The sequence below is a fragment of the Prionailurus viverrinus genome, chromosome E2 (genome assembly GCF_022837055.1).
Source record: "Prionailurus viverrinus isolate Anna chromosome E2, UM_Priviv_1.0, whole genome shotgun sequence".
Lineage (NCBI taxonomy): Eukaryota > Metazoa > Chordata > Mammalia > Carnivora > Felidae > Prionailurus > Prionailurus viverrinus.
Genome location: NC_062575.1, coordinates 54357069 through 54384210, shown reverse-complemented (window position 1 = coordinate 54384210; position 27142 = coordinate 54357069). Strand labels below are relative to the sequence as shown.

At 55.4% G+C, this 27142-nt stretch overlaps 2 protein-coding genes across 5 annotated transcripts; both read right to left on the bottom strand.

Moving 5' to 3' along the window:
* Positions 1-1965: 1965 nt before the first annotated feature.
* RCN3 (reticulocalbin 3) lies at positions 1966-15354 on the bottom strand. Its single transcript, XM_047836357.1, has 7 exons — positions 15218-15354; positions 14549-14796; positions 12498-12700; positions 11185-11357; positions 6330-6390; positions 2758-2957; positions 1966-2539 (listed from the first exon to the last, which is right to left on the bottom strand). The coding sequence occupies exons 2-7, from the start codon at positions 14788-14790 to the stop codon at positions 2432-2434; spliced, it is 987 nt and encodes a 328-aa protein (XP_047692313.1). The 5' UTR covers positions 14791-14796; positions 15218-15354; the 3' UTR covers positions 1966-2431.
* An 874-nt stretch (positions 15355-16228) lies between these two features.
* On the bottom strand, positions 16229-26134 carry FCGRT (Fc gamma receptor and transporter). Of its 4 annotated transcripts, none has more exons than XM_047836353.1 (7): positions 25999-26134; positions 24979-25062; positions 24205-24459; positions 22753-23028; positions 17681-17950; positions 16859-16975; positions 16229-16558 (listed from the first exon to the last, which is right to left on the bottom strand). In XM_047836353.1, the coding sequence occupies exons 2-7, from the start codon at positions 25046-25048 to the stop codon at positions 16479-16481; spliced, it is 1068 nt and encodes a 355-aa protein (XP_047692309.1). In that variant the 5' UTR covers positions 25049-25062; positions 25999-26134; the 3' UTR covers positions 16229-16478. The 4 variants fall into 4 exon arrangements, with proteins under 4 accessions (XP_047692309.1, XP_047692311.1, XP_047692312.1 ...); XM_047836355.1 differs by having other exon boundaries at positions 24205-24456; XM_047836356.1 differs by lacking the exon at positions 25999-26134 and adding an exon at positions 25900-25917 and having other exon boundaries at positions 24205-24456.
* Positions 26135-27142: the final 1008 nt, after the last annotated feature.

The following is a 27142-nucleotide window of genomic DNA, read 5'->3' as shown; positions in this document are numbered from 1 at the left end:
CCTCTTATTAACATCTTTTTAAAAAAAAACCATTTTGGGAGCGCCTGGGTGGCTTAGTCGGTTAAGCGTCCGACTTCGGCTCAGGTCATGAAATCACGGTCCGTGAGTTCGAGCTCCACATCGGGCTCTGTGCTGACAGCTCAGAGCCTGGGGCCTGCTTCAGATTCTGTGTCTCCCTCTCTCTCTGACCCTCCCCTGTTCATGCTCTCTGTCTCAAAAATAAATACACATTAAAAAATAAATAAAAACCCATTTTTAATGTGTATTTATTTTTGAGACAGAGAGAGAAAGGCGGGGAGGGGTTAGAGAGGGAGACAGAGGATCCAAAGCAGGATCTGTGCTGAGAGTGGAGAGCCCCACGTAGGGCTCGAACTCACAAGCCTTGAGATCATGACCTGAGCCAAAGTCAGATGCTCAACCCAACCGATTGAGCCAACCAGGCATCCACCCCCACCCCCGCCTTATTGACATCTTGCATTACTGTGATACTTAGTTATAATTGCTAAGCCAACATCGATACATTATTATTAACTAAAGTGCATAAATACATTAGGGTTCACTCTTTGTGTGGTACATGCTAGGGACTTTGTTGTTGTTTGAGAGGGAGGGACAGAGGGACAAAGGGGGAGAGGGAGAGAGAGAATCCCAAGCAGGCTCCACACCCAGCGTGGAGCATGACACAGGGCTCACTACCAGGACCCCGGGATCATGACCTGAGTCAAAATCAAGAGTTGGACTCTCAACTAAGCCATTTTGACAAAAGTACAATGACATTTATCCAGCATTAGCATATCATACATAACAGTTTAACTGCCCTAAAAATCCAGGGAATATATTTTTTTTTTTTTTAGAGAGAGAGAGAGAGTGGGGGACAGAGGATCTGATGCAGGCTCCACACTGACAGCAGAGAGCCCGACGCAGGGCTTGAACCCACAAACTGTGAGATCGTGACCTGAGCCTAAGTCAGATGTTCAACCAATGACTGAGCCGCCCAGGTGCCCCAGGAATATATCTTCTTAAGATTTTATTTTTAGGTAATCTCTACTCCCAACATGGGGCTCAAACTTACAACCCCCAAATCAAGAGTCACATGCTCTACCGACTGAGCCAACCAGGTGCCCCACATCATTCTTTTTCCTTGGTGTGACATCGCCTGGGGGAAGGTTCCACGGCGTATTTACCCCTTCTCCTGTGGATGAGAGCATGGGCTGTTTCTGGCTTGTGGCTCTCCTGGTTAAAGCTGTTACAAACCTTTTGGTGACCTTATTCTTATAGATCCTTTGGGAGCTCTAGAGGAGAATTTAAACCAGTGGGTCTCACAGGGCTGCACGAGGAATAAATGCCTGTACCGTCCCGTCCTTCTGTCCCAACTCAGCAGCAAAGACACCGCCATGTTAGAACCCAAGTCAGCTCACATCTACTCAGGACCCTCCTCGGGCTCCCAGCTCACTGAGTGCAAATTCTGCCCCCGCCTCTCTGGGTCTCTGCCCATAACTATCTCGTCTCACCGCAAAGCGACCCAGAAGACCTGTCCACGGGACCCTGTACCACCAGATTCCAGCTCTCTGTTTGCTCTTACCTCCCCCGCCTCTCCAGCTCACTGACCCCATTCCAGCCACACCGGCCTCCTGGCTGACCCACACACGCGGGGCACACTCTGCTGTTCCTGCTGTTCCCTCTGGCTGGCTGGCTCTCCCTCCAGATGTCCCCAGGGCTTACTTCCTCATTCTGTTCACCAGGGAGGCCCCCACCCCCAGGCCACTCAGCCAATAGCACACTGCCATCCTGTGCTCTCCAGGGGGCTCCAGGAATGCCCTCAAAACCTGCTGACGCCTAGAGCCTCCTCTCCAAACGCCTGTGCCCCCTCCTTCCGGCCCACAGTCCCCCTCCCCCCCAGCTCCCAGGCACAGCCCCCAATTCCTCCCCAAGGCCCCCGTCACCCCCTCAGAGACACACAGACAAGGCCCCAGGACTGGAATTTATTGCCTCCCTGGCAGAGGGGAGGCATTCTGGGGGCCGTGCCGGCAGGCGGGCGAGTCCTGGGGGTGCTGGTGGGGTGCGGGGCGGGGAGTGTTTCTCTGTTGTGGAGTGTGAGGCCCAGATTCGGAGCTGGAATGGTCAGTGGCGGCTCTTGAAGGCTGAGCTTGACACGGGGGGGCCCTGGGCTGGGCTGGGGGGTTCTGCCAGTGAGAAACGGATGGTCACTCACCCTTTGTGTCTGTGAGACCCCGGGGGAGGGGAGGGGGCAGGGAGGGGCTGCAGCGTCCTGGAGAAGTTTGACCTGGTGGGTCCCTGAGAGCTCAGGGGGACAGGGACACAGGGTGGGTGTGGCCACATCCCGCAGGTCCAGATGGGGAGGGGGGCCTGGCCACCGGGGCCCCTCCTCCGGTCATCCCACGGGGCCACAAGGCTGTAGCGGGCACACTGGGGCTCAGAGCTCATCGTGGTGTCGCGTGAGGTCCTCGCCGTAGTTGGTGGCCTGGCTGCCCACGAACATGTTCCAGTTACTCAGGATCTCAGCCTTGCTCAACCGCCCATCCTGGAGGGAGGGTCAGAGGTCAGCAGGGATGACAAGGGGCCCTGCCTGTGAGACTCCTCTCTGGACCTCTGTGGCCCCCCCAGGTCTCCGTCCCCCTCTCTCTGGCTCTCCGCTCCTCCCTTCCCGCACCCCTCTCAGTCTGTCTGTTGGGGCCCAACAGGGACCCCGGCAGCCCCAAGGTGGGTCTGGTCAGTTCTGCAGAGCCCACCCCTGCACACCTTGTCGGTGTCGCTCTCATGCAGCAAGTGGTTGGCCTCCACCAGTGGCTGGTCCTGGGCCGGGGGCAGCACCCAGTGGCCGACCTCACTGCCGTCCAGCCGCCCGTCCTTGTTCAGGTCACGGAAGTCCCGGAACTGCTCGCGCTCGGTCCGCACCCAGGCCGGCTCCTCCTCCCCGGGCTCGGCCGAGTACAGATCCGCTGAGTCGGGCGACAGGGGTGACGTCAGGCGGTTTGGGGCCGCGACCACCAGGGGCTCCGTCCGGTCCCCGACCGCTCCTGACCAAGGGGCCCCGGGCAGCCCCCTTCGCTTTCCCTGGCCTCGGTCTCCTCCTCTGTTTGAATGGGACTAACGGCAACACCCCATTTACAGGTGACAGTCCTGCTACAGGGAAAGTGACTTGACTGATCGATCCTTTCCTCAACTGGCAATCAGTCTGAGGGATACACACGTGAAATGCTGTGTGCCACCCTTAGAACAGCTCACCCCGCTTTCAGAACCTCCCTCAAGGGGCACCGGGGTGGCTCCGTTGGTTGAGCGGCGACTCTTAATTTTGGCTCAGGTCATGATCTCAAGGTTTGCAGGTTCGAGCCCCGCACTGAGCTTCGCACAGAGCTGACTTGGGATTCTCTGTCTCCTCTCTGTCCCTTCTCTGTTTACTCTCTCTCTCCCAAAAAATATATCTAAAAATTTTTTTATAATTATTAAAAAAAAAACCAGTGTGGAGCCTGCTTGGGATTCTCTCTCTCCCTCTCGCTCTCTGCCCCTCCTCTGCTCGTGCTCTCTCTCTCTCTCTCAAAATAAATAAATATTAAAAAAAAAAAAAAGTTACTCCCTATCCTACCCCCTGCCCCCCTTCAGCCCCTGGCGACCAGTAATCTAATTCCTGTCTGCATGAATTCTCCTATCCTGAACATTTCATATAAATGCAGTCATACGATATCGTGGCCAAACTCGTGAACTGGGAGATCATGACCCAAGTGGAAATCAAGAGCCTCAAACAGAGTGAACGCCCCCCCAGGTGCCCCCGTTTTCTTATTAAAGTGTAGCTGCCACACAACATCACTTTGGTTTCCTGTACCCCACCGCGACTCAGCGCGCTGTTTCCAAGACTTACATACTTTGTAGCATTGTATTAATCCTTTATCCCTTTGTATGCCCCAATAACATTCCATTGCCTGGATAGACCTTTCGTTCGGGCGTTCATGAGCTGAGGGGAATTTGAGGGGCCTACAGGTGACTGTACCTGCTGGGTGCTCTATGACCGCCTTTAGAGGCAAGGACACCGAGGACGAGGAACTCATGGGCGGTCACACAGCTGGGGGGGGAGGCAGGTGGGAAGGAGGCAGGCCGGCTGTGAAGCCCGCACCCCGGAGCACGGCGCACCCCCACCTCTCCCACCCTCCCTGACTCGCCACCTGCCCCCCCTCCCAGCCTGGCTCAGGTCCCGTGACACCCCCTCAGTACTCCTCCTTCCCGTTCTTCCTCATACCATTCAAATCTGTGAAGTTAAGGGACCCTGGGGAGTCCGGAACTCCACGGGGAAGAGAAGCAGCCTAGGGGGGTCCGGGTGGGACCCTGGGCTCGGCCACCTGAACTGACGTCCTGCTCCCCCTCAGTCAAGTATCTATCCCTCCGGGCCTCAGCTTCCTCATCCGTAATATGGGGGAATCACAGCCTCGTAGGGGTTGAGGGGGGCATTAACTGAACTGATGAGGTGCTAACCACTTAGAACAGAGGCCAGCATGTGACAGGGTGCCAGTTTTCGTTCTTAGTCAGTGACGATGCTTCAGTTCTTGCTTACGGGGGTGGGGGGGAAGACTTCTACCCTCATAGATGTAAAAAAAAAAAAAAAAGAAAGAAAGAAAAGAAAAGAAAAAAATGAATTATGCTTAAATAAAAAGGTCTTGGGGCACCTGGATGGTTCAGCTGGTTAAGTGTCTGACTCCGGTTCAGGTCATGAACCCGCGGGTCATGAGTTCAAGCCCTGCACCAGGCTCTGCGCTGACGGCTCGGAGTCTGGAACCTGCTTCAGATACTTCTGCCCCTCCCCCACTTGCGCTCTGTCTCTCTTTCTCTCTCTCTCTCTCAGAAATAAATAAAAAGGTCTTGAGAGGCCTGGCTGGCCCAGTCGGTAGAGCATGTGACTCTTCTTGGGGTCGTGAGTTCGAGCCTCATGTTGGGTGTAGAGATTATGAATAAATAAACTTAAAAAAAAAATGCGTTGGGGCACCTGGGTGGCTCAGTCGGTTCACCATATGACTCTTGGTTTCGGCTCAGGTAGTGATCAGTTGGTCATGAGATCGAGCCCTGAGTCGGGCTCCGCACTCACGTTACGGCATGGAACCTGCTTGGGAGTCTCTGTACGCGCCCCCCAACCACTGCCCCTCCCCCACTCATGCTCTGTCTCTCTCTCAAAAATAAACATTAAGGGGGCACCTGGGTGGCTCAGTTGGTTAAGCAACCGACTTCGGCTCAGGTCATGACCTCGCGGTCCGTGAGTTCGAGCCCCGCATCGGGCTCTGTGCTGACAGCTCAGAGCCTGGAGCCTGTTTCAGATTCTGTGTCTCCCTCTCTCTGTGACCCTCCCCCGTTCATGCTCTGTCTCTCTCTGTCTCAAAAATAAATAAATGTTAAAAAATAAAATAAAATAAAATAAATAAATATTAAGGGGCGCCTGGGTGGCTCAGTCGGTTAAGCGTCCGACTTCAGCTCAGGTCATGATCTCACGGTTCGTGAGTTCGAGCCCTGCATCGGGCTCTGTTCTGACAGTGCAGAGCCTGGAGCCTGCTTCGGACTCTGTGGTCTTCCTCTCTCTCTGCCCCTCCCCCATTCATGCTCTGTCTCTCTCTCAAAAATAAATAAACATTAAAAAAACACTTTATAAAAAATAAACACAAAAAAATTTTTTTAAAGAAAAAGAAAAGTATTTTCAAACTTGAAAAAATATCCATGTTTAACAGCTTTCCCCTCAACTAAATTCTTTGCCCCTCAAGACAGGGGTAGAGGTGGGGCTGAGGGCAAATTTGGGGGTGTCACAAGACCACCCCCCAAATTCGGAATAACAGGAGACACAGCCTTTGCTGTGCAAATACAAGTTCAAGACAAGCTCCCTGACTTCCCACCCCAACCAATGCAGCCCCTGAGGCCGGATTTTGTAGACTCCAGACCCTCCCAGGAAGGAACCCGGTGTGGGATATTCTCTGCTGTATCCTCAACCGCTACCATGCAGTAGGTGTTCAATCCATGTTTCCTGGTCCTGGCACACAGTAGGTGCTTGATAAATGCTCTTCTGGTCTGGCACATAGTAGGTGCTTGATAAAAATTGGCTAGGCCCAGCAAAAACGTGTACTCAATAAATGTTTGCTAGGCTTGACACACGGTGGGTGATCAATAAATACATGAGGGGCCCAGCACACAGTAGGTGCCTAATAAATTCCTCGTGGCTACATGAACTCAAGCAGTGCCCCTGCCCCCACTTCAGAGGGCCATGGCTCTCCCATGGGTGGTATACACTGGGCTGTTCGGGAGAAGACAAGCGTCCTCAGGGAGGGGGATCAGGTTCAACTCACCAATGTACTCCTCCACTTGGACGTAGCCATCTTTGTTCTTGTCCAGATCTTCCAAGGTTTCCTGGGGAGAGTGGCATTGGGTCAGGCTCTGGGGGAGGGATGTGAGGTTCTCTCCGGGAATTCTGGCTCGGCTGTGCGGCCAGGCATCAAAGCAGTCTCAGCACGGTCTACCCGGCCGGGGCTTGGGTGGCTTTCTGGGGTGCACAGTGATGCAGGCCCTACCTGGGGGGGGGGTGGCCAGGGAACCCAGATGTCTTATACAGAACACACAAGGAGATGTGTCCCGCATCGGTAACATTCTTCTCACCCCCGAAGCAGACACTCTCCAAGGGCAGAAGCCTCTTCCCATTTAGCAGAGCCTAGACCCTAGCTCCCTTTTACCTATAAGCAGGACATAACTTGGTGGACCATTGTAATGTACAATACCTCAGCTCCTGGTGTTTTTCTCCACTTTGGGTTTTTTTTTTTTTCTTTTTTAGGTTTTACATTTATTTTTGTGAGAGAGAGAGCACAAGCAGAGGAAGGGCAGAGAGACAGAAAGAAAGAGAATCCCAAGCAGGTTCCGCACCATCGGCACAGAGCCCGACGTAGGGCTCGAACCCCGGGAACTGTGAGATCATGACCTAAGCGGAATGAGTCGGACACTTAACCCACTGAGCCACCCCGGCGCCCCTTTCTCCACTTCTTGAGCAAACAGCTTCTGTTCCCCACTTTTACATTCAAACTCACTCACTATAGGACAGTGCCGCGTCCGACACCCCACTATGTTTTCTAGCAGAGACAGCTCCAACATCTTAGGGTGGCCAGAAAAAATACGGGAGGCTCACTTACATTCAACTTTCAGATGAACAAGCAATAATTCTTTAGCATAAGTATCTCCCCACACAGTATTTGGAATATACTTATGCTATAGGACACAGTTACATTTGAATTTCAGATAGGGGTGCCTGGGTGGCTCAGTCGGTTGAGCGGCTGACTTTGGCTCAGTTCATGATCTCGTGGCCCACGGGTTCGAGGCTCACGTCGGGCTCTGTGCTGACAGCTCAGAGCCTGGAGCCTGCTTCTGATTCTGTGTCTCCCTCTCTCTCTGCCCCTTCCCTGCTTGTGCTCTGTCTCTCTCTCTCTCTCTCAAAAATAAACACTGAAAAAATTTTGAATGTCACATAGTTTTTCAACATAAGTATGTCCCAGATATTGTGTGGGAGATACTTATGCTAAAAAAACGTATTTGTTGTTTACATTACTTGTCATAAGTTCAAGTATAATTGAATGCCCTTTGTTATTTGCTAAATCTAGTAACTCTACGATACATATATTGAAATTCCTGTTATTTCTTTTTTTAATGTTTATTTAATTTTGAGAGAGAGGGGGATGGAGTATGAGTGGGGGGGGGGAGCAGAGAGAGAGGGAGACACCGAATCCGAAACAGGCTCCAGACTCGGAGCTGTCAGCACAGAGCCCGAATGCGGGGCTCGAACTCGGGACTGGTGAGAGCACGACCTGAGCCAAACTCGGAGGCCCAACCGACTGGGCCACCCAGGTGCCCCTCCTGTTGTATCTTATAAGTGACTCTTCTCTGTGTTCCCTTGATATAGTACAGTTGGGGCTAATAGCAATGTTTTGAAATCCTACGTGTGGGGAGGTTGCACCTGACATCCGTGAACGTGAAAGATTAAGAGTGGAATTCAGACAGAGGCTTTTGGCAAACTTCTTCCATAAAGGGCCAGATAGGAACTATTTCCGACTCAACTCTGGAGCTGTAGCACACGAAGTGTATGGGCCTAGCCGTGTTACAATAAAACTTTATTTACAAAAACAAGCTGTGGGCTGGATGGCGCTGCAGGTTACATAGTTTGCTGCCCCCTGGTGGGCACCACGGATTCAGCTGCTGGGGTTCAAATCCAGGCTGTGCCACTTTCTAGTCTGGGTGATCTCAGGCAAGTCTCACCTCTCTGTGCCTGCGTGTCCTTGTCTGTAAAATGAAGGTGACTGCCCACCCCCACAGGGTTGCCGTGACAATTCGATCAAGGTAACGCTTAGGTAAAGGTGTTACGACGGTGCCCCCGGCACACAGGACGTGGCGATCAGGGTCTGTTAAGTAATCTCAACTCAGGGGCCGCCTGGGTGCCTCAGTCAGTTAAGCGTCCGACTCTTGGTTTCCACTCAGGTCATGATCTCACGGTTTGTGAGATCGAGCCCCGCACTGGGTTCTGCACTGACAGCGCAGAGCCTGCTTGGGATTCTCTCTCTCTCCCCACCCTCCCCTCTGCTCTCTGCCTCAATAAATAAATACACGTTAAAAAAATAATCTCAACTTAGGAGAGTAAAGAGGTGTTACAACATTATCTACTAGTGAGTTCCAGAAGGCTGGGTTAACATCTCTCCTCTCTGGATCCTTTTTTTTTTTTTTTTTTTTTTTTTTTTTTTTGAGAGAGAGAGAGAGAGAGAAAGAGCATGAGTGGGAGAGGGGCAGAGAGACAGAATCCCAAGCAGGCTCTGTGTCATCAGGGCAGAGCCTGACGCAGGACTTGATCTCACGAACCGGGAGATCGAGACCTGAGCTGAAACCAGGAATCAGACGCTCAACCGACTGAGCCACCCAGGTGCCCCTCTCCTCTCTGGACCTTTGTCATCTCCAGAGTGGGCTGGACATCAAGCCAATAAAATGCCCTAGAAATATCTAAAGCCACTGCAAGCACACATCCCAGTGGGTCCAGTGATTCCCTCCAGAAGGTTTATCCCATAGCTATACTGACGTGTGTGTGTGTAAAGGGACGTAATGAGCATCTACCATGGGTCAATTTTGCAGTTTGGCATGTACTAACTCATCTAGTCCCTGTAACCAGCCTTCATGTATGGATATTATCAGTACCACCATTTTATAGATGAGGAAAGGTCTAGAGAGGTTAAATAACTTGCCCAAGATCACACAGCCAGAAACTGCAGGGCTGGGATTTGAACCCAGGCCTTCTGGCCTCAGAGCCCTCGGTCCTAACAGGCTTGCCACAGACCCTCAAAACAGCTCTGAAAATGGAAACACAAGACAGGGGTTAGCCGTGGGGACGGGATGGAGAGTAGGGTCGAGGATGACTCACTTTTTTTTTTTTTTTGCATCTTTTGGGCATTTAAACACATCAGTAAGTTAGCTATTTTAGAAATACACATAATTATATTTGAAAACTAATTTGTGAGGGGTGCCTGGGTGGCTCAGTCTGTTAAGCATCCGACTTCAGCTTGGATCATGGTCTCATAGTTCGTGAGTTCGAGCCCTGCCTCGGGCTCTGTGCTGTCAGCACGGAGCCTGCTTCAGATTCTCTGTCCTCCATTTTCTCTGCCCCTCCCCAGCTCACGTGCACATGATTCTCTCTCTCAAAAATAAACAAACACTAAAAATAAATACATAAAGGGGTGCCTGGGTGACTCAGTTGGTTAAGCTCTGACTTCAGCTCAGGTCACAATCTCACGTGGGTTCGAGCCCCACATTGGGCTCTGTGATGACAGCTCAGAGACTGGAGCCTGCTTTTGATTCCGTGTCTTCCTCTTTCTCTGCCCCTCCCCTGCTCACGTTCTGTCTCTCTCTCAAAAATAAACATTTTAAATAAATAAATAAACAAACAAACAAATAAGGGGCGCCTGGGTGGCTCAGTCGGTTGAGCGTCCGACTTCGGCTCAGGTCATGATCTCCTGGCTCGTGGGTTCGAGCCCCACGTTGGGCTCTGTGCTGACGGCTCAGAGCCTGGAGCCGGCTTCAGATTCTGGGTCTCCCTCATTCTCTGCCCCTCCCCTGCTCGCGCTCTGGCTCTCTCTCAAAAATAAATAAACATCAACAACAAAAAAATTAAAGTCTATTAAAGTCTAAAGAAAGATATCCTTCCACTATAAAATGGAGAGGGGATTGGTGAAAAATTACAAATAGAACGTCCATGTATGGGGGTGTGGTCAGATTGGGGTTTTCCTGGAGTTTGGCCACAACTGGGGCTTCGAGAGGCATTTCTGGGGAATATGTTTTCTTTCTTTTTTTTAATGTTTTTCTTTTTGAGACACGCCCACGCGCGCGCGTGCACACACACACACACACACACACACACACACACACAGTACAGTGGGGGAGGGGCAGAGAGAGGGCAAAGAGACACAGAAGCCAAAGCAGGCTCCAGGCTCCTGTCAGCACAATGCGAGGCTCGAACTCATGAACCGTGAGATCATGACCTGAGCCGAAGTCGAACACTTAACTGACTGAGCCACCCAGGTGCCCCAGTCTGTCTGGGGGATGTGTTTTCTTTAAAAAAAAAAAGAAAAAAAAGTAGTTTTATTTATTTATTTTGAGAGAGACAAAGACGGTGTGAGTGGGGAAGCAGCAGAGAGAGAGAGAGAGAGAGAGGGAGAGGGGGAGGGGGAAGAGGAGAGAGGGAGAGAGGGAGAGAGGGAGAGAGGGAGAGAGGGAGAGAGAGAGAGAGAGAGAGAGAGAGAGAGAGAATCCCAAGCAGGCTCTGCACTGCCTGTGCAGAGCTCGATATGGGGCTCGAACTCATGAAACCGTGAGATCATGACCTGAGCAGAAACCGAGAGTCAGACGCTTAACGGAGCCACCCAGGCGCCCCTGGGGGATTCTTCTAATGGCAGGCTGGGGGCCCAGACCCCAAATGTGACCACAGGAAGGGGAAGGCAGAGCCAGGAGAGATTGGACACAGGGAGGCCAGGAGTCGGGCAAGGGAGAAGTTGCCCTCCATTGATCTGTTTGTAGCCTGGGTTCCCGGGCACTGTTAGGCTGGCCCTGACGTCAAAAGCCTGGGTCTGGGGTGGGGGAGAGGAGAAGATGGGAAGTGAGGAGCGGGCTCCTAGGGCCCTCACTCACAGCAATCACGATGTCCCGCATGTGAGGGAATTCCTCGGGGTGCAAGAAGGCAGTCAGCTCCTCACGAGTGGCCATTGAGTCCCCGTCCTGGTCCGCCACCCGGAAACGCCGCTCATCACGAGCCATCATCTTCTTGTAGGTTTCGGCGTCCTCTACGTCATGAAACTCTTCACCTGGGGAAGGGGGATATCTCGGTCAGGTGTGCTTTAATGGAGGGACTACGAGGCTGGTTGAGGGAAAAGCCAAAGGAATCCAACTCAGTGGAGTCAGGGCAGGAAGACCTCACAGAACCCATAATAATTAATAGAGATTCATTATTTGCATATAGTATCTACCCTGCAGTGAGAGCTTATTATATGCTCTTTACCTACAAAATTGCATTTAATTCTCACACCCACCCCCCACACACACACACAAGTAAAAGGAATTCTTTCATTTATTCTCACTTTATGAAGGAGAAAATAGATTCCCACAGAGAGGAAATAAGTGGCCCAAAGTCATAGGGCCAGGAATGATGAACTCTGAGTGGACACTGGCCCTTGGGGCCCCAAGGTCACCCTCTGGTGCAGTAGGTTATACTGACTCGGGCTAAGGACAGAGAGGAGAGGAAGGGCATTTTCAACAAAGGGAACAGTATGAGCGGAATGTGGAGATTTGAAGAGCGTGATGAGTTCAGGGAAACCGAGGGAGATCCACATGGCTGGCCAGAAAATGCAGAAAAAGAAAGCCAGAGCGTTGAGCCAGGCTGGACTGAGTTGCTGGGAATCTCCTTTGGAGGCTCTGGGAAGCCATGAAAGGCTGTGAGCAGGGGAAGGTCAGGGTCGGCTCTGGGTGTGGAAAGCCCCTCTGGGATTTGCATGAGGGACAGGCTGGAGGAGGAGTGTGGGGTGAGGGTCCAGGAGGGAGAGAACATTAGCTGTGGGGGTCACAGGGCTGGGGCATGGCGACAGACAGGAACATTTACCATGTCCCCAGCCAGCCAGGGGACAGGGTGAATGGATTTGGGGTTCTCAGGATGAGAGGTCGGAGATCAATGGTCAGGATGACAGAGTATGACAGGTAGATGTCCCTGGTCAACGATCCCCCAGTCGCGGGGTTATGGACGTCGCGGATGCCGGAGCCAGAAGCCAGAGATCAGAGACGGGGAGTCTCAGGGTGATGGGGTACTAGAAGTGGGTAGACCCTGCTCAAGGGTTAGAGGTCAAAGCTTAGGGATTCTGTTTAATAAGCGAAAGGTTCTCAGGATGAGACTAGCAAAAAAAGTCAGGGTCACGATGTGTGTGGGGAGCGGGAGTCGGGGTCTCGCCGCGTACCGGGCTCGTAGTGGCCATAGGTGGCGTTGCGCAGTTCCTCCCAACCCACACGCCCGTCGCGGTCCGTGTCGTACGTGTTCCAGGCCGCGCTCACCGAGTCCCGTATGTGCCGCTGCTGCGTGTGCGCGATCCAAGCGCGGAGCTCGGCCAGCGACACCCAGCCGTCCCCATCCCCTGCGCGGTCCATGCGGTCCACTATGCGCCTGCGAGTCCGGGCGGGGCACACGTCAGTCCCGGACTCCGCCCCCCCGGAGTCCCGCCTCCACCCAGGCCCCGCCCCTGGAGCAGAGCCACGCCCCCACTCGAGACACACCCTCAGAGAGCGGTGAAAGCGCGGTCCCAGAGCCGCCAGCACAGCTAGGGGAGGCACGTGTCAACCCCAGGGCCGCGCCCAGCGCGGGGCTCCGCCCCCTCAATCCAGGCTCGGCTCCCAGAGGCTCTCACGCCCTTTCCGAGGCGCTGCGGGCCTACGGCTGGCGCCGCGGTCCTCCACAAGCCCGGGCTGGGGGAAGGACATACGACAATCCAGGGTCACACCCTCCACTCCAATTCTGCCCCTAGACCCTCACTTGCTCCATCTGTTTGTCCGAGTCGGGGTGGGGTGAGGGAGCGAGGCGCCACATCGCGCCCCTCGCCCGCATGGCCCCTGTCCCAAGCCTCTCTCTGAACTCTGATGGCCACGGCCACACTCACCCCTGACATCTCACCGTTTTAGGCCCTGCGGGTCTTCAGGCCATCCCTTCCAACCCGCCCCCTGCCCCGCCCGCCTGGCTGCACCGGCCCATTGCAGGTGCGTCTCCCCACAGCGCCGCCCTGGGCTGCGTCCCGCACCTCTTCCCTACCTTTCCCTGACTGTATCAGGCATTGGCCTAAGACACTCGCCCGCAACCCCGCCGGCTTGGCCTCCATCACTCCCTTCCCGTGCTCTGGCCAGATCACGTGCACCTTGGGGTCGCATATGAAGCCCCTGGAGGCCCTTCCTCACACACCCTCTCTCGGGCCGCTCCAGTCGGATCCCAGGCCCCCGCCACCGGTTTGGGTCCTTGCCCAACCGCTCACAGAGCCCACAGGGAGCGCTCCCCTGGGTCGCTGTCCTTTAGCCCCGCAACCCAGCCCCTAGGGTTGACTCCCAGATGGCGATGCCCAGGTCGCCGCCCCCTCCCGCTCTGGGCTGTCTCTGCTCTGATCGGTCTGGAGCTGGAGTCCCCAGGACTCACACCCTCCCTCACTGAGGTTCAGGCTGTTGTTCAGTCTAGGTGCAAATTCTGCCACCCCCTCTTGCTGTCTGTGTGACCGTGGGCAAGTCACTTAAAAAAAAAAAAAAAAAACACGAACAAACTCTCTGTGCCTCGGTTTACCCCTGTAAAATGGGGGATAAACACTAGAACCTACCCTACAGCCTGATTGTGGGGTTTGCCTAAGTTAACCCTTGTGAAGCTCTTAGAAGGGTTCCAGGTACTGTAGCAAGGGCTATTCCAAATGCGTTAGCCTATCGCTGCCTTTCCTCCTCCAACCCTCCTTCACCCAACCCCATCCAAGCACAATCTCCCAGCCAGCAGACCCAGTCACCGCCACTGTCTCCACCCTGGTCTCGTCACCATCGTCTCTTGTCTCCCGTGTAGACTACTCTAGTTGATTCCTCACTGGCTCCCTGCTTCTTGCCCCCTACAGCCTGTTCCCCCAAAGGTAACCAGGAGGATTCTGTTGAAACTTAAGTCAGCTCAGGTCCTTCCTCTGCCTAGAGCCCTCCCTTGGCTGTCATCTCATCCAGAGAAAAGCTGAAATCTTCACTGTGGCCTGAAAGGCCCTGGGCTCTTTGTTCTCTCTCTGCCGTGACCTCCCACCTTCTCCTCTTCGGTAGCCTCGCTGTTGCTCAAATATCAAGCCTGCTCCTGCCTCAGGGCCTTTGCATTTACAGTTCGTTCCCTCTGCCTGGAATGCTATTCGCCCATATACTCACATGGCTCAAATATTACCTTCTCACTGAGGCCTCCCCTGACCTCCCTGTTTAAAAATACAACCCCGAATCCTCCCTTCCATCTCTCTCCTACCCCAGACGGGCTCGGCTTTCCTCTGGGCTGAGCTGGTCGAATTCCTTGGCCACTTCCCGTCCCAGGAAAGCTTCATGGTCGTACTGGAAGTTTCCGTGGGCGTCATCATGAGGGGCCTCGCTCAGGGGGGCCGCCTGGTGCACCCTCCCCTGGCCGTGAGGGCCTGCGTCAGGGGATGGCTTGCCCTGGACCCCACGCCTGAGCAGCAGCAGTAGCAGCAGAAGTGATGCACGCCACATCATCAGTCCCTAGGGAGTGGTGGAGGCTAGGAGTCAGGGGTCACAGGAAAAAGGATAGAGACAGGGCAGAATGTCGGGCCGGCGGGGGGAGGGGGGTGCGGTGCGTGGAGAGAGCGAAGACAAGACAGACGATAGCAAGCTGCAAAGTTTAGGGCTCAAGAAGGGCCGGGGATGGGCCAAAGGGGGGCGGGGTTCTCCGAGGTAGGGACTGACTCTTCTGAGGGAGTCCCAGACTGGTCCCAGAGCCGTTAGTGGGGGTTTCAAGCGGGAGACGTGGCGTACTTCCCACGCCAAGTATGGGATGGGGTCGTGGCCAGAGAGAAATCATGCAGGCTCTCAGGCGTCCTTTGCAGCCTGGACTCAATTCCTCGACCCGAGCGAACCCGAACCGCCCTCCCTGGGCAGGCCACCCGCTCTCGCCTCCCTTTACCAGACAATCCAGCTTCGCTTCCCCCTACACGTTCCGCTCGGCGTTCTCCGTAAAGATGCCCCATTTGGCGGCTCTCCAGCCAGGCCCCGCCTCCAGCAGCTCAGAGGCCCGCCCTCCGACCAATGAGCGCTCACGAAGACCCCCCCCAGGGGGCGGGGCCCGTGAACTCCGCGGACGCCCCACGCCACGTCCACAGAGAATTGTGGGGGGCCCCCGAGGTTCCGCCCGCCCCTTCCCAGGGCCGGCGAGGTGGGCGGCCCCTGGAGAGACACGAGGCGGGAGGACTACAGCTCCCGGCAGGCCTCGCAGCTCCCTGCCCGACCACCCCCAGCTCTTCGATTTCGGGAGCCTCTTGGGAGATTTGCTTTTTCTTTGGGGGGGGGGGGTGGAGATGTATTTTTTTAAGTTTTGTTTTGTTTTAAGTAGGCTCCATGCCCAGTATGGGACCCGAGCTCACCACGAAGATCAAGAGTCACATGCTCCATAGACTGAGCCACCCAGACACCCCATGTTTGTTTCTTTGTTTATGTATGTATGTATGTATGTATGTATGTATGTATGTATGTATATGTAATCTCAACACCCAAGGTGGGGCCCACACTCACCACCCGGAGTTCGAGTCTCATGCTCTTCCAGCTGAGCCAGCCAGGCGCCCCAAGAGATGTATTTTTATCTTTCCCTTTGTCAGCATGGTTTTAGAAAGAAGGGAACCGAGGGGCCAGAGGCATCCATTTCTCTCAAAGAGGAAACAATGTTTCTCTTCCGCTCCACCGAGGAGTCGGGTCAGACTCCAGCCAAGAATTCCTCAAAATGCCTGGCACAGTGTAGGCATTCAGTATCTGTGAAGCTTATGAATGAAAAAGACATGACTCGGTATAAAATTGGTATATTCCACGGGGGCAACATGTTGGCATGGAGAGAGTGTGGAAGGTCAGGGCCAACACTGTTTATTCCCCCCACTCTGTCTTACTTCCCCCGGCCTAAAAAGTTGAAATGATAAGAACACAATGATTTGGGCCCAAACTCGCGTTTATATGTGGAGGTGGAAAAGAGTCATAATCATCAGGAGGGGAAACTGAGGCAGACCACAGGAGGAGATATCCAGAAGGTCATCGGGCCCAGGACTCTTTCTGGAGGCTCAGAAATACCAGGATTCCAGGAGGTCTCACAGCATAAAAGGGGCCTGACTACATTAGCTGGTAGTAGCCAGGAGGGGGGGTGGGGTGGGTGATCAGGCTGCTGCTGAGAATGCATTTATATCCTAAGAGTCAGCATCCTTGGGCAGGCCAGGAGTGGGCAGGAGGGCCCCTACATCGTCCCCACGGAGAGAGATCCAAGGGGCTGAGGAAAGAGGAAGAGGGGAGGTCATCAGAAGCTCGGAAATCCTCTGGGCTCCTGACTGCCCCTCCCCCACGTGTGTGTATGTGTCCCTCTGTCAGTCTTTCCCAGCCTCTGTCTTATTCCACAGGTTTCTGTCCCGCTCTGAGTCTCCGTTTCCTCCCTCCAGTCCCCACCTCTCTGAGTCTCTGTTCCTTTCTGTCTACATCTGTTCCCCCCTCCCCTCCGCCCAGGACTGCGTCACCCTCTCTTCTGGGGTTTCTGTCCCTGTCTCTGAGGCTCTTCCCGCTTCCTGCTTCACACCTGGCAGCCCGTTTCTCATCCTCCTCCATAGCAGAGCTCCGCCTGCAGCCGCCGCCGTGAGCAGTAAGAGGCCAATGACGATTCCAACCACTGGCATCGAGGATTTGGCTGGTGATTCTGCAGCCAGAGAATGGTGTGAGATGCTGAAGGGGCCCTCCAGCCCATCTGCATCAGGCCAGGGGGACTGGGCGGTCTCAGTGCCCCCTCCCCAACCTCAGAGATCCCAGCATCAAGTCCTGGGGGAACGGGTGTGGGGTGCGGGCGGAGGGAAAGCCGGCCAGCTGATGTCCTAGGTCTGTGCAGAACGCCCCCCGTGTTGCCTACAAGAACCGGCCGTAGCGAGAGGGGTCTCTGGCACCCTGGCCAAGGGGACCTGTAGCGGCAGGGCGTGTGTCAGAGAGGCAAAACAAGCACAGGGCAGCAGAAGGTCAGGTTCGTAGAGGACTGGCAGTCGCTGAGCCATAAATGGTCAGCCTCAGTGACGACCGGCAGCAGCAGACAGCAAATGACCAGACTAGCAGCAGCAGGAGGGAGGGTGGTTTGGCTTCCGGAGGCCTGTCCGCGCTGGTTAATGAGTTCCACCCAGGAGCAGCAGCAGGCCGGAAGGCAGACAGGCTCGGGGAGGGCAAGCGAGAGAGGACAGAAGGCCCCCAGGCTTTGGAGGAACTGGCAGCGGCGGGGCACAAGGCAGTCGGACTCGAGGACGCCGGGCGGCAGCGTGGTGGGAGCCGGTCACCCTCGGGAAGGACCGCTACAGCAGGGGGGGGAGCAGAGGCCACCAGGAGGCGGCAGGCAGCGTCATCGCGCGGCAGGACAGCTCACCCAGCTCCACAGTGAGGGGCTGCGGCAGCCCCGCGTGCTGCACCAGGCAGCGGTAGTGGTGCTCGTCGCCGCTTTTGACTGTCAGTGAAGACCAGGCGTGGAAGGAGCCGTCGCCGTTGGGGCCGAAGTCACCCTCGCCGGAGCCGGCTGCCAGCCCGTTGCGGAGGAACCGCAGTTGGAGCTCCGGGGGGTAGAAGGAGAAGGCGCTGCAGGTGAGCACAGAAAAGCCGGGGCTGCCGGGGCGGGCCTTCAGGCGCATGGAGGGTGGCTCTGCAGACGAACAGGCAGACGGACCTAAGCCTCGAGCCCGGGAGCCCCTAGGGCCAGAGCTGGCGAGGGGCCGGACAGGGACATACCCGGGCCTCCATTCCTTCCAGGACGCCCAGCACGTCCCACCAGGTGCCCTGCCTTGAGCCTGGAGAATATAGTAGTAACGGTAAAGGGATCTTCCTGGGGGTGGGGGTGGGGGTGGGGGGGAACCAAGCTATCCACAGTGAAGGTATCCACCTCTCATGCCTTCCTACCCTAGACGCGTACACAACAGGACATCAGTCATGTGCCAGACGCTCTTCTAGGCACTGCGGACACAGCAGTGAACGAGATAGACAAAAGCCCTGGTCTTCGCGGAGCTCACGTTCTAAGGAGGGGAGAGAGGCAAATATGTGTGTGCAAATAAACGAACAGGAAATAGGCTGTGAAAGTGTTGTGATGAGCGAAAAGAAGGCAGATCCTAAGGTCATTAAAAGAGAGTGAGAGGGGGGCACCTGGGTGGCTCAGTTGGTTGAGTGTCCGACTTCGGCTCAGGTGGTGATCTCACGGTTCGTGAGTTCGAGCCCCGCATGGGGCTCTGTGCCGACAGCTTGGAGCCTGGAGCCTGCTTTGGCTTGTGTCTCCCTTTCTCTCTGCCCCTCCCCTGCGTGCTCTCTCTCCAAATAAATAAATAAACTTAAAAAAATTTTTTTAAGTTGTTAATAAAATAAATGAACTGGACAAATTCCTAGGAAATACAACCTTCCAAAACTGACACGAGAAGAAATTAAAAAATTAAGTAGTCCTATAATGATTTCACAATTTTAATCCATAATTTAAATTTTCAACAAATAAATTTCCAGGTCCACATGACATCATTGGTGGATTCTTCAAAACAACCAAGAAGCAGATCTACATCTAATTTTTTTAAGAGTATTTATTTATTTGGAGAGAGAGAGAGCAGGTGTGCAAGCAGGGGAGGGGCAGACAGAGAGAGAGAGAGAGAGAGAATCCCAAGCAGGCTCCATGCTGTCAGGGCAGAGCCTGACATGGGCTCCGTCCCACCAACTGTGAGATCATGACCTGAGCTTAAATCAAGAGCTGGACACTTGACTGACTGAGCCACCCAGACACCCTAGACCCACAGCTAATTTAGGAAAAAGGCTCTACTGCAGTTCAGGGGGGGGCGGGGGGACAGGGTGGTGGTGGTCTTGCAACAAATTATGCTGGGTCAACTGGAGATCCATGAGGGACAAATGAAACTTGATCCCTTGCCTCACACCATTACCTGCAATCAACTCAAGATGTATCATACAGCTATATATGAAAACTACTTATCAACCAAGCCTCCAGAAGACATAGAAGAATACCTTCATAACTTTGGGAAAAGAAAGATTTCCTAAAGAGAACACACACAAGAGCTATAGATAAAAGATGGATGAGTTGATCTTCATACAAATGAAGAAATTCTGTTCATCAAAAGGTTTCATCAAGAGAGTGAAAAGACTGGGGCGCCTGGGTGGCTCAGTTGGTTGAGCGTCTGACTTCGGCTCAGGTCATGATCTCACGGTTCGTGAGTTTGAGCCCCGTGTCGGGCTCTATGCTGACTGCTCGGAGCCTGGGGCCTGCTTCGGATTCTGTGTCTCCCTCTCTCTCTGCCCCTCCCTCGCTCAGTGCTCTGTCTCTCTCTGTCAAAAATAATAAATAAACGTTACAAAAAAAAAAAAAAAAAAAAGACAATGAAAAGACAAGCCGGACACCAGAAGACACTCTATTTCCAACAGACCATCTGACAAATCCAAAGGACTCATACCCAGAATATATTAAGAACTCTAATAAGAAAAAAAAAGATAAAAATTCCAACTTAAAAATGGGCAAAACAGGGGCGCCTGGGTGGCGCAGTCGGTTAAGCGTCCGACTTCAGCCAGGTCACGATCTCGCGGTCCGGGAGTTCGAGCCCCGCGTCGGGCTCTGGGCTGATGGCTCAGAGCCTGGAGCCTCTTTCCGATTCTGTGTCTCCCTCTCTCTCTGCCCCTCGCCCGTTCATGCTCTGTCTCTCTCTGTCCCAAAAATAAATAAACGTTGAAAAAAAAAAATTAAAAAAAAAAATGGGCAAAACACTCAAACAGCCCCACCCAAAGAGCAGACACCTGACTGGCCAGTAATGTGCAAAAGTATACTCAACATCACTAGTCACCACCTCATTTATCTGATTTATAAATATTTATCTGATATATAGAGATATAGATATAGATATATATTTTTTAGTACGCTTCATACCCAGTGAGGAGCCCAACACAGGGCTTGAACTCATGACCCTGAGATCAAAAACCTGAGCTGAAATGAAGAGTTGGGACGCTCCACCGACCGAAGCACCCCAAATCTGATTTATCTGATTTTGCCAAACCATGTGTAAGATTCTCATTTACCCTGAGAAACATGAAAAACACACCACAATAGGATTCTGCCACACACCCGCCAGCATGGTTACAACTGGAGACAGACAATAGCAAATTCTGGCAAGTCTGTGAAGCTCCTGGAATTCTCATACATAGCTGGTGGGATTATAAAATTGGTTCAACCTCCTCGAGAAAGTGTTTAGCACTACCTATTAAGCTAATCCGATGCCTACACTATGATGCAACCATTCCGTGCATGGGTATTCAGTCAAAAGAAATGTTAACTACACAGTCGTATCAAAACACATATGTAAGAGGGACGCCTGGGGGCGCCTGGGTGGCTCGGTCGGTTAAGCGGCCGACTTCGGCTCGGGTCATGATCTCACGGTCCGTGGGTTCGAGCCCCGCGTCCGTGGGTTCGAGCGGTCAGCACAGAGCCTGGAGCCTGTTTCAGATTCTGTGTCTCCCTCTCTCTCTGCCCCTCCCCTGTTCATGCTCTGTCTCTCTGTGTCTCAAAAATAAATAACTCTCTCTCCCTTTGCCCCCCCCCTCTCAAAATAAAGAAAAATCAAAATTAAAAAAAAATTAAAGGCGCATCTGGGTGGCTCAGTCAGTTAAGCATCTGACTTCAGCTCAGGTCATGATCTTGAGGTTCTTGAGTTCAAGTCCCTCATTGGGCTCCACACTCACAATATGGAGCCTGCTTGGGATGCTCTCTCTCTCCCTCACTCTTGCCCCTCCCCTGCTCACTCTGTCTCTGTCGCTCTCAAAATAAATAAATAAACGTAAAAACATTCAGAAAGGCGGGTACAAGAATGCTCATTACAGCTTCATTCCTCAACAGCCCCAAACTGAAAAGAAACCATTCCTCGATGAACTGTGGTATGAACCGCACAGTGAAATACTACTCAGCAATAAAAAGCCATCAGCTACTGACACCCAGCAACAGAGAGGAGTCTCATGACACACACACTTGAGTGGAAAAAAGCCAGACACAAACGAGCACATGCTCACAGTTCAAATCAGTTCAAAATCAGGCAATGCTATGGTGATAAAAACCAGGTCCGGTGTTACCCTTGGGAGGTATGGAATGGGAGAGGACACGAAGAAGTGCTAGGGTGCTTCTGAGGTGCTGGGAATGTTCCAGATCTTGGTTCGCAGGTACATGGGCATCCATAAAGCTTAATCGAGCCATGTACTTCAGGTATGTAAGCTACACCCCCCAAAAAAAGAAAAAAAACACTATAGTGAAGTGTTGGACACTATAGTGATCGAATGGACAAAACAATGGCACGGGGGGACGGTAATGGGGGTGGCAGGGGGACACACTTTAACCAGGGTGATAGGGCCCTGCTGAAGGAGCTGATGTCCAAAATCAAACCGAAAGCATGAGAAGGACCCAGTCATGGCAGGATCCCAAGGAGGAGAAGTGCAAGCAGAGGGCACAGCAGGTGCAAAGGGCCTGGGGAGGAAAAGAACCTGACATTTGGAGGAGGGGGAGAGAAGGCCGCCACGGATGGGTGTTGTGAAATTACAATGGTGGAAAGCAGCTGGACCCAGCGACCCGTAGGCCATGGAGTAGAGGTTGGATTTTCACGTAAGACGAGAGAAACGCTAATGGACATTTTTAAGCAATGGTGGGCTAGGAGCTCGTTTATGTTTTAAAACATAATGGCTCCGTCAGTTAAGCAACTGACTCTTGATTTCAGCTCAGGTCAAGATCTCACGGTTTGTGAGATCGAGCCCCAAGTTGGGCTCTGCACTGACTGCACGGAGCCTGCTTGGGATTCTCTGTCTCCCTCTCTCTCTGCCCCTCCCCTGCACGTTCTCTCTCTCTCTCTCTCTCTCTCTCTGTCAATAAATAAACTTAAAAAAAAAAAAAAAAAGACATTCCCCTGACTGCTCAGGAGATGGTGTGCACGGAGGGCCAGGATGGAAGCTGGGATTGCAATATGGGGACACTGACGACAAAAGAGCTCGAATTCCCGCCCTTGAGGATTCCCCAGACATGCGCAGAAGTACAGCTCAGAGTGTGTCTGTGCCCTAATGGGGGTCACACAAGGCATCGTTCGAGTCCAAAGGAAGCAAGTGAGAAGGCTCCTGGGCCACAGGAAAGTCTCGCCGGCTGTGACACCAGAGGGACCCAAAGGGCAATGGCAGAGGTGACCAGATGGAGAAACGTGAGGCCAAGGAGGACGGAGGAGGCCCGGCCGAAGAGCCTGAGCTGTGGCCAGAGGTCTCTGAGGGCCAGCGGAGCGGGACAGGAGTAGGGAAGGAGTGTGCCATGTAGGGGAGGAGCTGCAGTGGGGCGACTGGAGGCTAGGAGGCCAGGGAAGGGGCTGGGGGAGGAGGGGGAGGCCCGAGGTGAGGGCGTGGGGATGGAGAGCTCCGTGGGGGTCAGAGGCGCCCCCGGAGGGTGCTCACCCTTCCACTCCAGGTTTCCGCGGCCTCTCTCCAGATGCCCCAGCAGCCGCTGGGGGCAGGAGTTGAGCAGGAAGGTCCTCTCCTTGCTGACCGCACCCGCCTCCTGCATCCACCTCTTACTGATGGTCTCAGTCTCAGGCCATTCCCCACTCCAGGTGCCCAGCTTGGGGTCAAAATCCATGAAATCCTCGCCATTCAGAGCAAACTTGGCCACGGGCACCGAGGCATTGTCAGGGCCCAACTCACAGCCCAGCAGGCCCTGCAGGGTGTAGGGACCTGGGGTGCCCAAATACAGGTAAGTAGGACCCAGGAGCAGGGGCCCCAGCTCCTCCTCCCTCAGACCCGGGAGTCTAAGCCACCAGCCCCCTCCTCCCCAGACCCGAGTCCAGACCCCCAGCCCCTCCTCCCTCAGACCCAGGAGTCCAGGCCCCCAGCCCCTCCTCCCTCAGACCCAGAAGTCCAGGCCCCCAGCCCCTCCTCCCTCAGACCCAGAAGTCCAGGCCCCCAGCCCCTCCTCCCTCAGACCCAGGAGTCCAGGCCCCCAGCCCCTCCTCCCTCAGACCCAGGAGTCCAGACCCCCAGACCCCGCCTCCTTCAGACCCAGACTCCAGTACTAGAGTCCAGGCCTCTAGTCCCCGCCTCCCTCAGACCCAGACTCCAGCCCTGCACCCCCTCCTCCCTCAGACCCAGGGTTCCAGGCCCCAGCCCCTCCTCCCCAGACCCGAGTCCAGACCCCCAGCCCCTCCTCCCTCAGACCCAGGAGTCCAGGCCCCAGCCCCTCCTCCCTCAGACCTTGGAGTCCAGGCCCCCAGCCCCTCCTCCCTCAGACCCAGGAGTCCAGGCCCCCAGCCCCTCCTCCCTCAGACCCAGGAGTCCAGACCCCCAGACCCCGCCTCCTTCAGACCCAGACTCCAGTACTAGAGTCCAGGCCTCTAGTCCCCGCCTCCCTCAGACCCAGACTCCAGCCCTGCACCCCCTCCTCCCTCAGACCCAGGGTTCCAGGCCCCAGCCCCTCCTCCCCAGACCCGAGTCCAGACCCCCAGCCCCTCCTCCCTCAGACCCAGGAGTCCAGGCCCCAGCCCCTCCTCCCTCAGACCTTGGAGTCCAGGCCCCCAGCCCCTCCTCCCTCAGACCCAGGAGTCCAGGCCCCAGCCCCCTCCTCCCTCAGACCCAGGAGTCCTGCCCCCAGCCCCCTCCTCCCTCAGACCCAGGAGTCCTGCCCCCAGCCCCTCCTCCCTCAGACCTGAGTCCAGACCCCCAGCCCCTCCTCCTTCAGACTGGGGAGTCCTGGCCCCCAGCGCCCTCCTCCCTCAGACCCGGGAGTCTGGGGCCCCAGCCAGCGCCCTCCTCTCTCAGACCCAGGAGTCCAGGCCCCCAGCCCCTCCTCCCACAGACCCAGGAGTCCTGGCTCCGGGCCCCCTCCGCCCTCAGACTCGGGGATCCTGGTCTTACCTCCTTCTCCCAAGGCTTTGAGAGCTTCAAGAAAGAGTTCCTGCTTGTTCCTCAGGTCTGTTGTCTCCTTCTCCCAATACCAGGACACCTGGTTTTCCCAGACCCAAGCCCCACACGGCTCGGCCTGGGCCCGCAGGTTATTGTAGCTCAGGTATTGCTGGGGTCCCAGCCAGCCTGATACCCAGAAGGCAGGAGTCCCGGGGGCAGGAGAGGACACAGCGGTGAGGTGGTACAGGAGGGAGAGATGGCTCTCTGCTGGAGAGAGACAGAGGTGAAGAGAGCGTTGGGGGGGGGGGGGGTGGACCTAGACTGGGGGCAGGAGGGATACCCTGAAAGAAAAAAGACTCAACCGCAGAGAGGAGAGACAGACCAGAGAGCGGGGAGACAGAGGCGGGGAGGGCCGGACCCAGAAGAGGGGGGCGGTGGTGAAGCCAGATTCAGAGAGAGGGAGACAGACTTGCTGGGGGACAAACTCAGCGTGGAGGACAGATCCAGAACGTGGAGGACAGCCTCAGAAAGAGGAGGATAGACTGGGGGAGGGGGACAGACCGGGGCGGGGAGCAGACCCAGAGGGAGGGCCCCGGTCCCGGCGGGGTGGGGAGGGGGGCACCGTCAGAGCGAAGCGAACAGGTGGTTCTCAAACACAGCGACCGAGGGAGGAAGAAAAGTGATACGGTGACAAGTGGCGAGGGAGGTCGTGTCCCGCCCGGGGGAAACCTCAGACTGCTCTTCCTTCGCCCCCTTCCCTCCGACCCGGCAGCCGCGGCCCCTCACCTGCGCGCAGTGTCGGCAGGAGGAAGAGCAGGAACCCGAGCCCCCAGGGCTGAGGCCGGGGGACCCCCATCCTGAGCGGGAGACCTGGGGCGGGAGGGGGCGCGTGACTGCTCCGGACCCCCGCCCCGCCCCTTCCTCCCCCAGCTCCCGAGGGGCTCGGCCACCACGCGCGCCCGCGCCTGTGGGCCCCGGGGCTCCGCGACCGAGCCTGGCCACCGCGCCCTCCTCCTCGGTGAACTTTCACCCCTTAATTTGATCCGTTTGGGTTAATTAATTACAGAGCCTGGATAGGCTGAGAGTCCTGTCTCAGAGCTCGGCCCCGCCTCTTCCTCCTCCCCCAGAGCCTGGAGTCCAAACCCCAGCCCCTCCTCCTCAGACTCGGGAATCCCGGCCCCCAGCCCCTCCTCCCTCAGACCCGGGAGTCCAAACCCCAGCCCCCTCCTCCCTCAGACCCGAGAGTCCGGGCCCCCAGCCCCTCCTCCCTCAGACCCGGGAGTCCAGGCCACCAGCCCCCTCCTCCCTCAGACCCGGGAGTCCAACCCCAGCCCCTCCTCCTCAGACCCGGGCGTCCTTACCCCCAGCCCCTTCCTTTCTGAGACCCAGGGGTCCGCGTCCCAGCCCTTCCTTCCCCAGAACCAGGAGTCCCGGCCCCCAGTCCTTCCTCCCTCGGACCCGGGAGTCCAGGCCACCAGCCCCCTCCTCCCTCAGACCCGGGAGTCCAACGCCAGCCCCTCCTCCTCAGACCCGGGAGTCCTCACCCCCAGCCCCCTCCTGAGACCCAGGGGTCCCAGCCCTTCCTTCCCCAGAACCAGGAGTCCCGGCCCCCCAGCCCTTCCTCCCTCAGACCCGGGAGCCCCTGCCCTAAGGCCCCCTCCTCCCTCAGACTTAGGAATCCCAGCTCCAGCCCCTCCTCTCTCGGACCCGGGAGTCCAGGGCCCCAGACCGCTCCGCCCTCAGACCCGGCAGGCAGTCCCGACCCCCGCCGGTCCTCCCCTGGGCCTGGGCCCCAGCCCTGCTCACGGCAACGAAGTTCCCTTCCCGCCTGCAGCCTTAGCTGGCTCCCGTGACTGGAGACCCCAGTTCCTCTCTCACATCCTGTCCGGAGACTGCTCCCTGACTTCAGGAATATCCAACCCCGCCCCTCAGCTGCCGGGCACACCCCAGGCCCTGGGCCCAGCCTCTGAGTATTTCTCTCTGCCTCTCTCTTGAAACTTTTTTGTTGTTCCCCCCGCCCCCCGCCCCTCTGGGGTCCCTTTCTCTGTCTCTCCCTGTCTTCTTATTTTGAGGTGTCAGCCACCCAGCAAGTTCATGACAAAGTTGACGAGCAACACTGTCAGAGTCCAAACTCTGGAGGTTTCAGTGGGTCCCCTTCTTCCCCTTCTTACCTCCTTGTACAACACCGCCGCTCCCCTCCCCCCCCCCCCACCTGACTAGCTCTTGCTACAGTGAAAGTTCTCTAAACACTTCTATATTTCCTCCTTGGAACCCGTCCCCAATGTGTCCCCTTAAAGTGGCCCTCCACTTCTTCAGTATCTTCTGATGGGGCCTCAATAACACAGTCCCCATATACATCGCTGTGGTGCTGAGAGGCCCCCTCCAGTCCCCTACCCCAGCCCACACTGCCGCTACAATTATACTGGAATGTTCTCCACTGTACTGGAATGTTGTGCACCCTCGGTATGTGTATATGCATACATAGAGAGAGGCTTATTTTAAGGAATTGGCTCATGTGATTGTGCTGGCTTAGCAAGTCTAAAATTTGAGAGGGGTGGCTGGCAGGCTGGGGACTCTGGAAAGAGCCGCAGTTCAAGTCCCAAAGCAGCAGGCTGGAGAGCCGATCTTGCAGATGGAATCCAAAGACAGTCAGCTGGCAGAGATCCCTCTCGCCTGCGAGGGGCGGGGGTCAGTTTTCCAGCGGATTGGATGTAACCCACCCACATTCTGGAGGCAAGTCCGCCGTACTCAAAGTCCACTGATTTCAGTGTAAATGTCACCCCGAAACACCCTCACGGAAACATCCAGAGTAATGTCTGGCCCAACATCTGGGGCCTGGGGCCCAGCCAAGTGGACACACGAAATTAACCCGTACCCATGGTACATCTGTGTTCAACTTCGCGAGGAAACTGTGTCCGTTTTCCTTCCTCTCCCTGGTCCTGCTAGAAAA

Coding starts and splice junctions, on each gene's coding strand:
- FCGRT (XM_047836353.1), bottom strand. CDS start 25,048: ATGGGGGTCCCCCGGCCTCAGCCCTGGGGGCTCGGGTTCCTGCTCTTC. Junction 16,976..17,680: donor GCCCCTCACTGTGGAGCTGG/GTGAGCTGTCCT, acceptor CTCTGGCTGCAG/AATCACCAGCCAAATCCTCG. Junction 16,559..16,858: donor GATGAGAAACGGGCTGCCAG/GTGTGAAGCAGG, acceptor CTCTTTCCTCAG/CCCCTTGGATCTCTCTCCGT.
- RCN3 (XM_047836357.1), bottom strand. CDS start 14,790: ATGATGTGGCGTGCATCACTTCTGCTGCTACTGCTGCTGCTCAGGCGT. Junction 11,358..12,497: donor CTATGGCCACTACGAGCCCG/GTACGCGGCGAG, acceptor CCCCTTCCCCAG/GTGAAGAGTTTCATGACGTA. Junction 2,540..2,757: donor ATGAGAGCGACACCGACAAG/GTGTGCAGGGGT, acceptor CCCTCCCTCCAG/GATGGGCGGTTGAGCAAGGC.